Source organism: Conger conger, chromosome 10 (genome assembly GCF_963514075.1).
Source record: "Conger conger chromosome 10, fConCon1.1, whole genome shotgun sequence".
Taxonomy (NCBI): Eukaryota; Metazoa; Chordata; class Actinopteri; order Anguilliformes; family Congridae; genus Conger; species Conger conger.
Window position 1 is genome coordinate 3,639,263 of NC_083769.1, and position 12,948 is coordinate 3,652,210.

The 12,948-nt window shown below is 45.7% G+C and overlaps 2 protein-coding genes across 4 annotated transcripts in view; both read right to left on the minus strand.

The window, feature by feature from the left end:
• Positions 1–661: 661 nt before the first annotated feature.
• ndufb11 (NADH:ubiquinone oxidoreductase subunit B11) lies at positions 662–4,689 on the minus strand. Its single transcript, XM_061258158.1, has 3 exons — positions 4,293–4,689; positions 3,413–3,543; positions 662–889 (listed from the first exon to the last, which is right to left on the minus strand). The coding sequence occupies exons 1-3, from the start codon at positions 4,476–4,478 to the stop codon at positions 757–759; spliced, it is 450 nt and encodes a 149-aa protein (XP_061114142.1). The 5' UTR covers positions 4,479–4,689; the 3' UTR covers positions 662–756.
• Positions 4,690–9,920: 5,231 nt separating this feature from the next.
• LOC133138470 (ubiquitin-like modifier-activating enzyme 1) overlaps positions 9,921–12,948 on the minus strand; it is a 38,949-nt gene continuing 35,921 nt past the window's right edge. For all 3 annotated transcript variants that reach the window (XM_061257254.1, XM_061257255.1, XM_061257253.1), the window contains exons 21-26: positions 12,140–12,228; positions 11,952–12,044; positions 11,436–11,627; positions 11,052–11,153; positions 10,800–10,900; positions 9,921–10,072 (exon numbers count right to left, since the gene is read on the minus strand). In XM_061257254.1, the coding sequence (XP_061113238.1) occupies positions 9,937–10,072; positions 10,800–10,900; positions 11,052–11,153; positions 11,436–11,627; positions 11,952–12,044; positions 12,140–12,228 (713 nt within the window). In that variant the 3' untranslated portion in view covers positions 9,921–9,936. The remainder of the gene's footprint in view (positions 10,073–10,799; positions 10,901–11,051; positions 11,154–11,435; positions 11,628–11,951; positions 12,045–12,139; positions 12,229–12,948) is intronic.

A 12,948-nucleotide genomic window follows, 5' to 3' on the forward strand; every position in this document is an offset into this window, starting at 1 on the left:
AGTGGGCCAAAATGACCTTTGCTCTGCCAGGGACAGGTTTGGTCGGTTTGGTCATTAATTTCTCTCCGTAACAAGGCAGGGACCCACTGCCCATTCATAGTCATCAGCAAACCATGTGTCGGTCTTCCAATTAGCACCAGTGCTCTGCTGCATGGTTCTGTTACACCATTGTACAGTCTGTAAAAGGCATTCAGGACGCAGCTTACATGGCTGTAGCTTACTAGGCAAAACTAGCAATTCAAAATTGGGGAGGGTAATAGGAGTGTAGACCAGGGCTGTCCAACTCTCTTCCCGGAGATTGACTAGGTTTTCACTCCAACCCCAAGAAAGCACACCTCACCCAACAGCTAGAGAGCTTGTTGAGCTAGTAGTAGAATCAGATGTGCCAATTAAGGGTTGAAACGGAAGCCAACTGGACAGTGGACCACCAAGAACTGGGCTGGGAAGGCCTGGTTTAGAAAATGATAATCAGGAGGTGTAGCATGTGCAGTTTACAACAGTCTAAAGCACTACTGGTAGACCGCATAAGCATAGGGGTTTTGGCCATGTAATGGAAAAGTTACCTTCATCAGTTGATGAAATCAATAAACTGAATGATATCCCATACCTTTAAGATAGCTAATAATGCTCTTGTACAAGTACTCACATTAATGAAGAGTGGTTTGAATCAATATTTATAGTTTAATGACAAACAGGTTACCAACAAAAAGACATCAAATCATCCAGTCACCACACTTTAAACTTGGAATCTTGCAGTTACTGCTCTCCTCCAGCAGATGGAAGTGTGATCGTGCTGGGGTCATAGTAGTTTTCACTGATGAGGGGAAGGCCTTCTGCCTCTCGATGTTTGATCAACTTCTCAGCTTCCCTGCGAGCCCACTGCCTCATACTAATAACAGAGAGAATAGACTGGGTTTTACCACTCCAATTTGGCTAACAGAATAAACATTTAATTTAATAAAGTACAATGAAAACATGTCCAACTTGACTGCGCTTTATATACATACATATTATATAAATATTTAATCACTATTTAACACTGCTTCAAGTACAATCACAGCATCAAAATGTGACAGAACAATTACATAAAATAAAGTGATTATAAAGTTAATATAACTAACTGAAGCAGCCGCAAGTTAAACATTTTAACCATTTTTGTGTGTTGCTCACACAATGCACAAAGACATTAGACCTTATATTCAATTAAACAGCGTTCAATTTATTCATTTTGGCCAACTGGTTTTGCATCAGAATAAATAAGCACTGCTATGAACAACATGTTATAAGGATAATATTTAATTTATATATTCAATAAAGGTACCGCCTTGGCTACAAAGGGAGACTGGGTTCTGACACGAATTAGGATAAGACTGTATGGAGGTTTAATGTGTACACATGAATAAAGCAAACACAGACACTGTACCGTTGCTTTGATAGCTATGCAGCTATATATAATAATATAAACATTCTAAGCCAGAGCTGCCCTACCCTGTTCCTGGAGATCTACCTTCCTGTCAGTTCCCTCCAAAGCACACCTCACTCAACAGCTAGAGATCTGGTTGAGCTGCTAATGAATCATCAGGTGTACACGGAAACAAGACTGTAGATCTTCAGGAACACGGCTGGGCAGCCCTGTTCCAAGTCAACGACCAGAGGTATCAAAATGATTTCCTGGTATTTACACCTAGATGTGTTGAACTACTGAGAAGATAGCACTTTTGGTATCAGACCACCCAATTTTTAGGTGCGCAAAAGTACCGGAACATAGTGTATTTAAGTAAATGAAAGTAAATAACACTTAATATTTGGTAGCATATTTCTTGCTAGCAATACCTGCATCAAGCCTACAACCCATTGACATCACCCAACTGTTGCATTTTTCTTTTGTGATGCTTTCCAGGCTTTTACTGCAGCCTCTTCCAGTTGTTGCTTCTTTTTCTCCCTAATGAAGTCCTTTGTTGCGTTGGAAGGGGCGACATGGCTCAAGCAGTAAGAGCAGTCGTCTGGCAGTCGGAGGGTTGCCGGTTTGATCCCCCGCCTGGGCTGTGTCGAAGTGTCCCCGAGCAAGACACCTAACCCCCAAATGCTCCTGACGAGCTGGTCAGGGCCTTGCATGGCAGCCAATCGCCGTCGATGTGTGTGTGTATGAATGGGTGAATGGAGAAGCATCAATTGTACAGCGCTTTGGATAAAGGCGCGATATAAATGCCTACCATTTACCAAGAGTGTTTTGGGTCATTGTCTTGTTGTTCTTGCATGATAAAGTTAGTTCGAACGCATTTCTGTCTAAGTTGGCAGACAGAATGTTTTTGTAGACTTCTGAATTCATCCTGCTGTCACCACCATGGGCTGCATCAATAACGATTAGTGAGCCCACTCCAGAAGCAGCCATGCAAGCCCAAGCTATGACACTTCCTCCACTGTGCTTCACAGATGAGCTTGTATTGTTTTGGATCATGAGCAGATCCCTTCTTTTGCCACACTTTGGCCTTTCCATCAGAAGTTAATCTTGGTCTCATCAGTCCATAAAACTTTGTTCCAGAACTGTGGCTCATCTCTGTGCTTCTTTGCAAATTGTAATCTCGCCTTCCGATTCTTACAACTGATGAGTGGTTTGCATCTTATGGTATAGCCTCCATATTGCAGCTCTCAAAGCCCTCTTTGAACAGTGGATTGAGATATCTTCACCCCTGCCCTGTGGAGATTGTGTGTGATGTCACTGACTCATGTTTTGGGTTTTTTCTTCACAGCTCTCAATGTTTCTGCTGTTGTTTTCCTTGGTCGGCGTGTTCGATGTCTGTTGCTCAGTATGCCAGCAGTTTTTCTTTTCCAGGACATTCCAAGTTGTTGTACAAGATATCCCCAATGCTTGTGCAATGGCTCTGACTGATTTAGCCTTTTCTAAGCTTCAAAATGGCTTCTTCTCCCAAAGACGGCTCTCTGGTCTTAATGTTGGCTTATCTTTTCTAATACAAATACAGTCTTCACATGGAAAACCCCAAGGCTAAAGAGGAGACATTCAGAACTACTAATTGCTTAACCAATCAAACAGGACTCATCCGGCCAACAAGAAACACCTGTCAGTCACATTCCAATAAAATTGGGGGGTCTGATACAAAAAGTGATATGTTCTAAGGTGTTTATCAAATGTTGATAAAAAAATACCAGGAAATAAAAGCGGAAATACAGATCTGTCATCGTTTAAAAAAGAATTGAGTTTGTGGTTCCAATACCTTTGGAGGGGACTGTACATTACATACAAAACTTGGGACCTAATTCAGCAAATAATCTAACTAATGATGTAATCAAGATCTAATCAAGATACATACAATAATCCAGGCTTGAATGCCATGGACATGGTTGGGGATTAAACAGCGGAATCTTATTAGCTGCAGTGTGTCGCCCCTCTTACCCAGGGTCGGGTAGATAGTGGATGAACGTCCCCCCCATAACAATGGCCACTGAGATGCCAAAGAAGAAGGCGAACCGCATGTTCCATTTGTCCGCCACAGGGTCCTCGGAGAACCCATGGAAGTCTGGATTCTGCAAACGGAGTCAGAAGATGCTGCACTTTAAATCAATTGTCCAGTCAAATCGTATTTGATTGGATGCTCCTATGGTGCAAATAAATGGCGGCTAAAAGCACTCTCAGAGACACTAAAGACTATTTGGTACCCAAGTGAGAAAAGAAAGAATGGTAACCATCAAAATGCTAGTTAGCTTCCGCTGTATTGGTGAGATTTTTAAAATAGGAAAACCACTTGAAAAGTAGTTATCCCACTTTAGACGACACCGACAGCATTCTCATTTTGGAACACCTTTCTCTCAGGAACTAATGTACCATAACATGCATCAATGCGCATCAATCTCTCGCCATAGATAACACGCTAATCTCGAGAATGTAGCTCGAAACCGCATATTGTTTTTAATGTAACAGTTAATTGACTAATTGATTTAACAAAAATAGTCTGACTGTGCGAAATGAATGCCTAGTCACCCGCCTATTGTAATAAAGGTTCTCATACATCACCAGATCTGCAAAACACGAAAACGTTACTTCTGACAGCAGGTGAATGTCTAGATGCCGCTACAGTAGCTACTACAGTCGTACAGTAGCTAGCTAACTTGCGTGTCCTCCGTTAGAATGGCCGCTAGCCACATCTAGTATTAGTGATTCATGAAACGTCAACTATAACTAAACCCATTTGGTTTTAACCAACTGTAGTTGTCTTCAAATAGCTAATTTAGCACACACACGTTACTAAAAGAGGAGTGATTCTGGCCCGACTCACCTTCTCGTAGACGCTGACCTCTGCATGTCCGTGGCTGTCCTTGACGTGGGCGGGCTGCAGGTCTGATAGAGTGGTGGTGCCAGCAGCACCCGAAGACGGTGTCTGAGACACGAACCGTGCCGGGCCCACAGAACCCAGGCGAATCTGGGACAATACGGGCCAAGTCCGCAGCAGCCGTGCTGCCATATCGTTCTTCTAAAAACACACACTACCCGGAAACGGAAACAAACGCTAACCTGGAAAGTCTTCTTCTGTGAATTTCAACGCTGAGACTATCATCGTGACAAGCCACATAGCGCCTTCTATTGTTGTGCTAATCTATGGACTAGACCAGGGGTCGGCAACCCTGGTCCTGGAGAGCCGCAGGGTGTGCTGGCTTTCGTCTCCACCTTAAAATAAGCAACCGATTGAGACCCAAGAAACCAGGTGAGGTGAGTTAACTGTGTAATCAACGGCTTTCATTGATCAATTAATGCCACGTAACAACGAAAGCCAGCACACCCTGCGGCTCTCCACCAGGGTTGCCGACCCCTGGACTAGACGGACTAGACTACGGACTAGACTAGTGGCTTTCAGATTTGTCATGGTTTGAGGGATTATTTACCCTCTTAGGCCATAAACCAAGAATAAATGGCCCACATTCATATTGTGCTATATTTCAAGCAATTACATAAAATGGGGTAACATTTGACTGATTCATTTATAGACTGCTGTGAATCAATAGGCTCCTAATTAGGTTGCTGAGTGCAGGTGTTTAAATTAATTCATCATTTTGTCCCGTAAATTTATTTCCAACATGTTGATTCACTTCTAGCCTTTAATTTGTTCTGTTTCGCTCTTTATGTTATTGCCTTCAATATAGCAGAATAGGACTTTTATTCTTACATGAAAAAATATTTCAGGTTTAAGAAGGTAAATAATCCCTCTAAACATGACCTCATTTAGAAAAATGAACAGTTCGTTAAAATTCTGGGATTACGATTGTGGTCGGAACGAAAACCAGCATACAAAGGGAGCCCCTGGGGAACCACAGGTTTTTTTTTTCCAACCCTGGGTATTGTCTCCGCAAGAAATGCGACACAAGTAAAATCACATTTTTGTACGCTGGAGAATGGATCACATTATTTGTTCCCAATGGAGTATTGCAATGTCTTCATTCAAGACAGCACAGAATTACTGACTGCAATAATATACACACAATAACCACTTTATTAGGTAGGTATAATATTTATTTATTTGGAGATATTCTTCTGCTGCTGTAGCCTATCCCCTTCACGGTTCGATGTGTTGTGTGCTCAGAGAAGCACTTTTGCCCACAGAACTTCCACCAACTGGTGTTTCCTGCACGGACCTCTCGTGCGTCATGTAAACGGCAGCCTTGTCAGCGCAGCTCATCTGGCTCATCAGAACTAGGCTTTGCAGGTCAAATATGAATCAACATTCAGCAACTTCATTGCTTATTTCTCAGCTGAAAGGTTTTCAGAAATGTATTTTAGTGGACAGTTTAAGATAAAAAAAAAAAGTTGATCAAATTATTTATATATTTAGCCAAAAATGAAGAGCCACAGTCCAAATCAGGAACCAGTCGTTCTCGTTCATCCACTTGCCATCTATCCGACGGAACCCACCTACAGTACTGCACATGCTGCGTTATTAGACGTCTTCATTCTGGACAGCTTTGTGAAGTTAGACGTGTTTGTGGAATCTGACGAGACACACTCGTATGAGCCTTTCTTATGAAAAAAGGAAGAGAAATGTATAAGAATACAAAAATGTTCCTGCCTGAGGCCCTATGACCCCAAGCATACCACAACATCCACACTCAGGGGCAGTTCAGTTCAAACCCAAGAATATTCAGTCCAAAATCCTTCCAAATGCATTCCTTAACTTTGTCAAGCATTACAGAAAAAGACTCCATGCTGTTATCCTTGCCAGAGGATGAGGCACCAAGCACTAAACCAGGGGTGCCAATAATGATTATTGGTTGGTTCCATTTACATTTTTTATATATATATATCTTAACACAGTGTTCTTTACCAACACGCAGCTTGGCATGACAGGTAATCTCACACACAAAATGCAGTAAGGCTACTTCTGCAACACTTCATACAACACTTCTCAAAATCAATGCATTTTACCATAACACTGGCTAAAGGTGTCTCTTACAAGGATCAATGTCAGGACCTCTTCACTTGTACGCAGACGATATCATTATATAAATAATTATTACAACTTGTAACTGAGCTCTTATTGCCTATTCTTGATTATGCTGATATTGTTTATCAAACTGACTAAATATCAGCTATTTGTTTATAATGTTTATAATAGCCTTTTTAGATTTGTTTCTTTCAAGCACATCATTGTCTTATGTACAAGGTGCTTAATTGGCAATCTTTAAATATTAGGATTGGCTCATCCATCCATCCATCCATCCATCCATTATCTTAACCCGCTTATCCTGAACAGGGTCGCAGGGGGCTGGAGCCTATCCCAGCATACATTGGGCGAAAGGCAGGAATACACCCTGGACAGGTCGCCAGTCCATCGCAGGGCACACACACCATTCTCACACACACTCATACCTATGGGCAATTTAGACTCTCCAATCAGCCTAACCTGCCTGTCTTTGGACTGTGGGAGGAAACCGGAGTACCCAGAGGAAACCCACGCAGGGAGGCCCCGGCTGACGGGGATTTGAACCCAGGACCTCCTTGCTGTGAGGCGGCAGTGCTACCCACTGGACCATCCGTGCCGCCAAAATAATGTTACCCTTCCAGTGACAAAATAATGAATGAATTTTTAAAAATTCAATGTGAAAGCAATGAAACATCTAGTTTAGCCCACGTAGAGTGCTGCTGTGCTACCCGTCTTGAGTTATAAAAAGCGTACTCAGTATTAGGACACGGGTATAACCAACTGTAATAAAGCACCGAATGCATCACGTTGGCATTTTGAGATCCTCTGAATAATTAGATTTACTTTTTGTCCATTACCAGCCAGAGGTGCCAGTAATCCTGGAGAAGCATCCTTGGCAAAGATGTAATATAACCCTGTACATCTCTGCCAATACAATCTTCACAAAGAGACTTCACAAATCAGTTTTCTTTTTGGCCTGTTCTGAATGACCTCACATTACAGTCCTTGGTTTAGAATTACAGGAATACATGAAGATGAACAAAACTTCTTTGAGATTTATTTGAGATTTATCATATATCGTATCGACTGTTTTACTTGTGGATTTACTGAACACGCAGGCACGCACACTGCAATAGCCCTCCCACTGGTAGTGACAGTTGGTCACAGACGGTTTGTAAGCATCGTTCATATTGTTGCTCGAGTAGGATATTACAGGAAGCACAGATCAAAGGGGTTCACACTAGCAGTGGGGGGTCCCCGGGAAGACTGGCCGCAATGTATATTCCTCTGAGCTGGCTACTTAAACCCTCACTTGTGGCTATCATGTTAAGATTCAGATGGAAGGCTTGTCGGACGCAGCCCTTGTGAATCTCCCTTTGTGCACTGTTAATAAAGCTTTTCAATTGAGAAGTGGTCATCAGTGTGTTACTTCACCGGTTCCAATTTGATTCCACAACAGGAGAACAATATTCCCAACAATTTGTTTGTACAGTCTGCAGTGGCTACTTCAGAGAACTACAGAGGTCCCCAGTTTGTTTGGGAACCTCTACACAATGCAACCCACCCACCCGGTACCTTAATAGAACACTGCAACACACATTCAATAATCACAACAGTATTTCCATATCTTTATTCATTCTCAAACTAAGTGCTCCCGTTACAGAATGTCACCTTTTCATACTATATAACTGCTCAGAGTTTCAAACACAGTAAAAGAAGAGTGCTTCCTGTTCTACAATCTGTGGCCACACCAGTGACCCAAAAACACAAAATGAACAATCCTGAAGGACGTGCAAGGCCTCGCCCACTTACTCGCACACAGCCAATTATAGAACAGGAATATTCACAAACTCTAATGCCGCCCCGCTCACAGGAGAGCAGAGCAGGTGATTGACAGGAGGAGGACCCAATGGAAAGGTCTGTTATGAGAACGGGGCTGAATGGAGGGGAGGAGCCAGATGAACCCAACTTAACAGGAGCATATTGCGGTCTGCGTGTGATTATTGCTGAAGTGAAGTAACAGGGATGAACTCACTCCAAGGGCAAAACTAACGTATTCATCTACTGACCTGTAACGACTAAAACAGTTTAGTTCTGCGTTTAACTACAGCTGCCAGTCATATCACCAATGTGTACAAAATCATTGTCAAACTGAAATTTGCCCAGGAACAAAAAGCATATCATTTTAACCAAAAACCATTGGGTGCAGTGCATTACTGGGTTTCCAACAGTTTAATACCCAATTACTTAATGTCATGAGTGCTATTGGCATTTAGAAACACAAAGTCGCTGTAGTCTAAGTGAGGGGAAAACGGGAGAAAGACAAAGACCTTCATGTTAGCAAAGTGTAAAGCAGTTACAGTCAGCGCACTGAGGTGTGTTTATCAGCAGGGTAGGAGTTGTGAATGAGCGTGTACAGGGTAGGAGTTGTGAATGAGCGTGTACAGGGTAGGAGTTGTGAATGAGCGTGTACAGGGTAGGAGTTGTGAATGAGAGTGTACAGGGTAGGAGTTGTGAATGAGCGTGTACAGGGTAGGAGTTGTGAATGAGCGTGTACAGGGTAGGAGTTGTGAATGAGCGTGTACAGGGTAGGAGTTGTGAATGAGCGTGTACAGGGTAGGAGTTGTGAATGAGCGTGTACAGGGTAGGAGTTGTGAATGAGAGTGTACAGGGTAGGAGTTGTGAATGAGCGTGTACAGGGTAGGAGTTGTGAATGAGCGTGTACAGGGTAGGAGTTGTGAATGAGCGTCTACAGGGTAGGAGTTGTGAATGAGCGTGTACAGGGTAGGAGTTGTGAATGAGCGTGTACAGGGTAGGAGTTGTGAATGAGTGTGTCGCAGGGTAGGAGTTGTAAATGAGTGTGTCGCAGGGTAGGAGTTGTGAATGAGTGTCGCAGGGTAGGAGTTGTGAATGAGAGTGTACAGGGTAGGAGTTGTGAATGAGAGTGTACAGGGTAGGAGTTGTGAATGAGTGTCGCAGGGTAGGAGTTGTGAATGAGAGTGTACAGGGTAGGAGTTGTGAATGAGTGTCGCAGAGTAGGAGTTGTGAATGAGTGTCGCAGGGTAGGAGTTGTGAATGAGTGTCGCAGGGTAGGAGTTGTGAATGAGTGTGTCGCAGGGTAGGAGTTGTGAATAAGTATGTAGACACACACAGAGGCTTTGCAGTGTTGTAATCAGTTTAATGGCAGGTCGAGTCAGAAATCCAGTCTAAAGCCCCGGGCCCTCTCCCACTCTGAGGATCCACGTCACTCATGCGTTACTCTTTAAAAAAGGTGCAATCCTCACCCGGCGCATTCCTGTCCACTCATAGGCTCTGCGGCTCTGGGACGCACGCAATCAGAAAAGAGCGTTCAACCCGGGGGCCACCAGAGCCAATCAAATGCACTCTTTGCCATCAGTGCTCCCACCACCCCAACCAAGTCTCAGCCCCCTCCCCCCACCCCCACCCCTGCCCCCTGACGCAGGGCACCACCCCTCCCCTCCCCGCCCCGCCCCGCCCCGGCCCGGCCTCAGCGGATGGTGTATCTGACGTACGGCACCTCCACGTCCTCGTCCGTGTCGTCGTTACAGCACAGCTCAAACACCAGAGCGCCGATGTGCTTCCCCAACTTCTTCTTGGACACTTTGGTCACGATTTCAGTCATCCTGCAGGGAGAGAGAGATAACGTCACACGTAGTCTTACGCTCACCTACCAAAACAGCTGACCAATATGCTCTCCACGACATCATATAGCAATTCACATTCTAGCTCCACAGACTGCCACGTTCCTAAGCAAGTGTTCTCACTCAAGTGTTCACAGAAAAGCGTCTTAGGCATTAAATTGACTGGGTCAGCAGAAGGGTTGTGTGGAATGGGTTTGGTGCTGCTACACTACACTGGGTCAGCAGAAGGGTTGTGCGGAATGGGTTTGGTGCTGCTACACTACACTGGGTCAGCAGAAGGGTTGTGCGGAATGGGTTTGGTGCTGCTACACTACACTGGGTCAGCAGAAGGGTTGTGTGGAATGGGTTTGGTGTTGCTACACTACACTGGGTCAGCAGAAGGGTTGTGTGGAATGGGTTTGGTGTTGCTACACTACACTGGGTCAGCAGAAGGGTTGTGCGGAATGGGTTTGGTGCTGCTACACTACACTGGGTCAGCAGAAGGGTTGTGTGGAATGGGTTTGGTGCTGCAGTTGAAATTGTACTTCCCTCTAGGGTCTTTCAGCGAACTTATCCCTGGTTATGGGTATGCACTTTGTTGTACGTCGCTCTGGATAAGAGCGTCTGCCAAATGCCAATAATGTAATGTAATGCAATGTAATGCTACACTACACTGGGTCAGCAGAAGGGTTGTGTGGAATGGGTTTGGTGCCGTTCCTGTTTTACTCACGGCATCTCCAGTCTCTCTTTGAGCTTGGCCGCGGGCATGAAGAAAGAGTACAGCATGGACACGCCCTGCGACAGCATGGTGATCTCCAGCTTCTGCTCGTTCTGCACAGACAAAGAGCGCCGTTACCCTAGAGCCAACATGGCCGCTTCCCCCACCCTCAGAGATGCAGCCAATCGTTGGCAGTTGGTTTCAGCCAATCGGGCGGAGCCGGCGCTGGTCATTCGGGCCAATCACACAGAGGGACGCTGGTACCTTAAAGTAATCCAGGAACTGGCGGAGTGTCATCTCCTCCCCGCTGGGCTGGACGCCCCGCACCTCAAAGCGGTCCCATAACGTCCACTCGGTCTCGTAATACTGGCCAAACACAACACACAGAGAAATTAAGTTTCTTTCTTTAGCATTAGCCATTGTAATCAAAAGCAAACGGGGAATATTTTTAGTGCACTTCAACAAGCAAGAAGATATCCTTCAATCCCTATATATAAACTATTACTACACCTTAAAATATTTCTACGGTATTAAAAGTCGTTCAGATGATCCCCATCTGCCAACATTCATTTCACAAAATAAAGGCAATACGGCCCCAAAAAAAGAATAAATAAATGAACTGCAGGACAGCTTCGGGCGGGGCGCCACCTTGTGTTTGGGGGCGGCGATGGGCTCGGAGAAGGCGAAGAAGGGCAGAGCCAGGTTCATGAAGCCGTTCTTGTAGGACTCCAGCCGCCGGTGCCCCTGCACCAGCTTCAGCAGCTCCAGGCACACCAGCCCCACCACCGCTGCCGTCGTCGTGGCGATGGCCGGGATGATCTTCCCCGCGATCAGCTTGCTCTGGGGAGGGACACGGTCATGTGAACCACTGGGCGAGAGGGCAACACGGCACACTTTGCACGTAACCTTTTTCACCAATTCCATGGCAAATCTTGGTTGGGAGTTAAGTTTTTTTTATTTATTTATTTTTATTAGCAAGACATTAGCATTGTGTAAACGCATACAGAACATTTATTGTTGTAGTCCAGCAGTAAGCAGAAAAAAATCTGAAAAATCACAGTTAAATGTAATAACTTATGACAGACAAGACTATTTTATATGTTGAAATCAGGGTGATTTAACGAGTCTTCGAAGCAGGACAATTTGCCTCTGGGCAGCTCCTACCTTGTGACGGTCAGCAGGCGGGATGTCATAGTTCTCTGCTCGGAGATTGGACGCCGCCACTATGAAGTCCATGTGGAAGTTTGTGTCATCGTCCTGGAACACCAACATCAATCCATCAGGGAATCCCATTCCTCCAACACTCAGGCAATGCTATCTCACTAGCATCATCCACAACCACACACACGTACCTTTTCAAATTCGACGGGGGAGAGCCTAATCTGCGTTGCGGCCTCAGTATTGGGCAGCTGGGATTTCAGCTCCTCCAGACGAGAGTCGTCTGCAAACACAAAAATGGAGTTAGCATCCCCCCACGAGTGAGCAGTTAGCATCCCCCCTGCGAGTGAGCAGTTAGCATCCCCCCAGCGAGTGAGCAGTTAGCATCCCCCCACGAGTGAGCAGTTAGCATCCCCCCGCGAGTGAGCAGTTAGCATCCCCCCCACGAGTGAGCAGTTAGCATCCCCCCGCGAGTGAGCAGTTAGCATCCCCCCCGCGAGTGAGCAGTTAGCATCCCCCCACGAGTGAGCAGTTAGCATCCCCCCAGCGAGTGAGCAGTTAGCATCCCCCCAGCGAGTGAGCAGTTAGCATCCCCCCCGCGAGTGAGCAGTTAGCATCCCCCAGCGAGTGAGCAGTTAGCATCCCCCCTGCGAGTGAGCAGTTAGCATCCCCCCTGCGAGTGAGCAGTTAGCATCCCCCCTGCGAGTGAGCAGTTAGCATCCCCCCGCGAGTGAGCAGTTAGCAATCCCCCCAGCGAGTGAGCAGTTAGCATCCCCCCTGCGAGTGAGCAGTTAGCATCCCCCCTGCGAGTGAGCAGTTAGCATCCCCCCAGCGAGTGAGCAGTTAGCATCCCCCCAGCGAGTGAGCAGTTAGCATCCCCCCGCGAGTGAGCAGTTAGCATCCCCCCGCGAGTGAGCAGTTAGCAATCCCCCCAGCGAGTGAGCAGTTAGCATCCCCCCTGCGAGTGAGCAGTTAGCATCCCCCCAGCGAGTGAGCAGTTAGC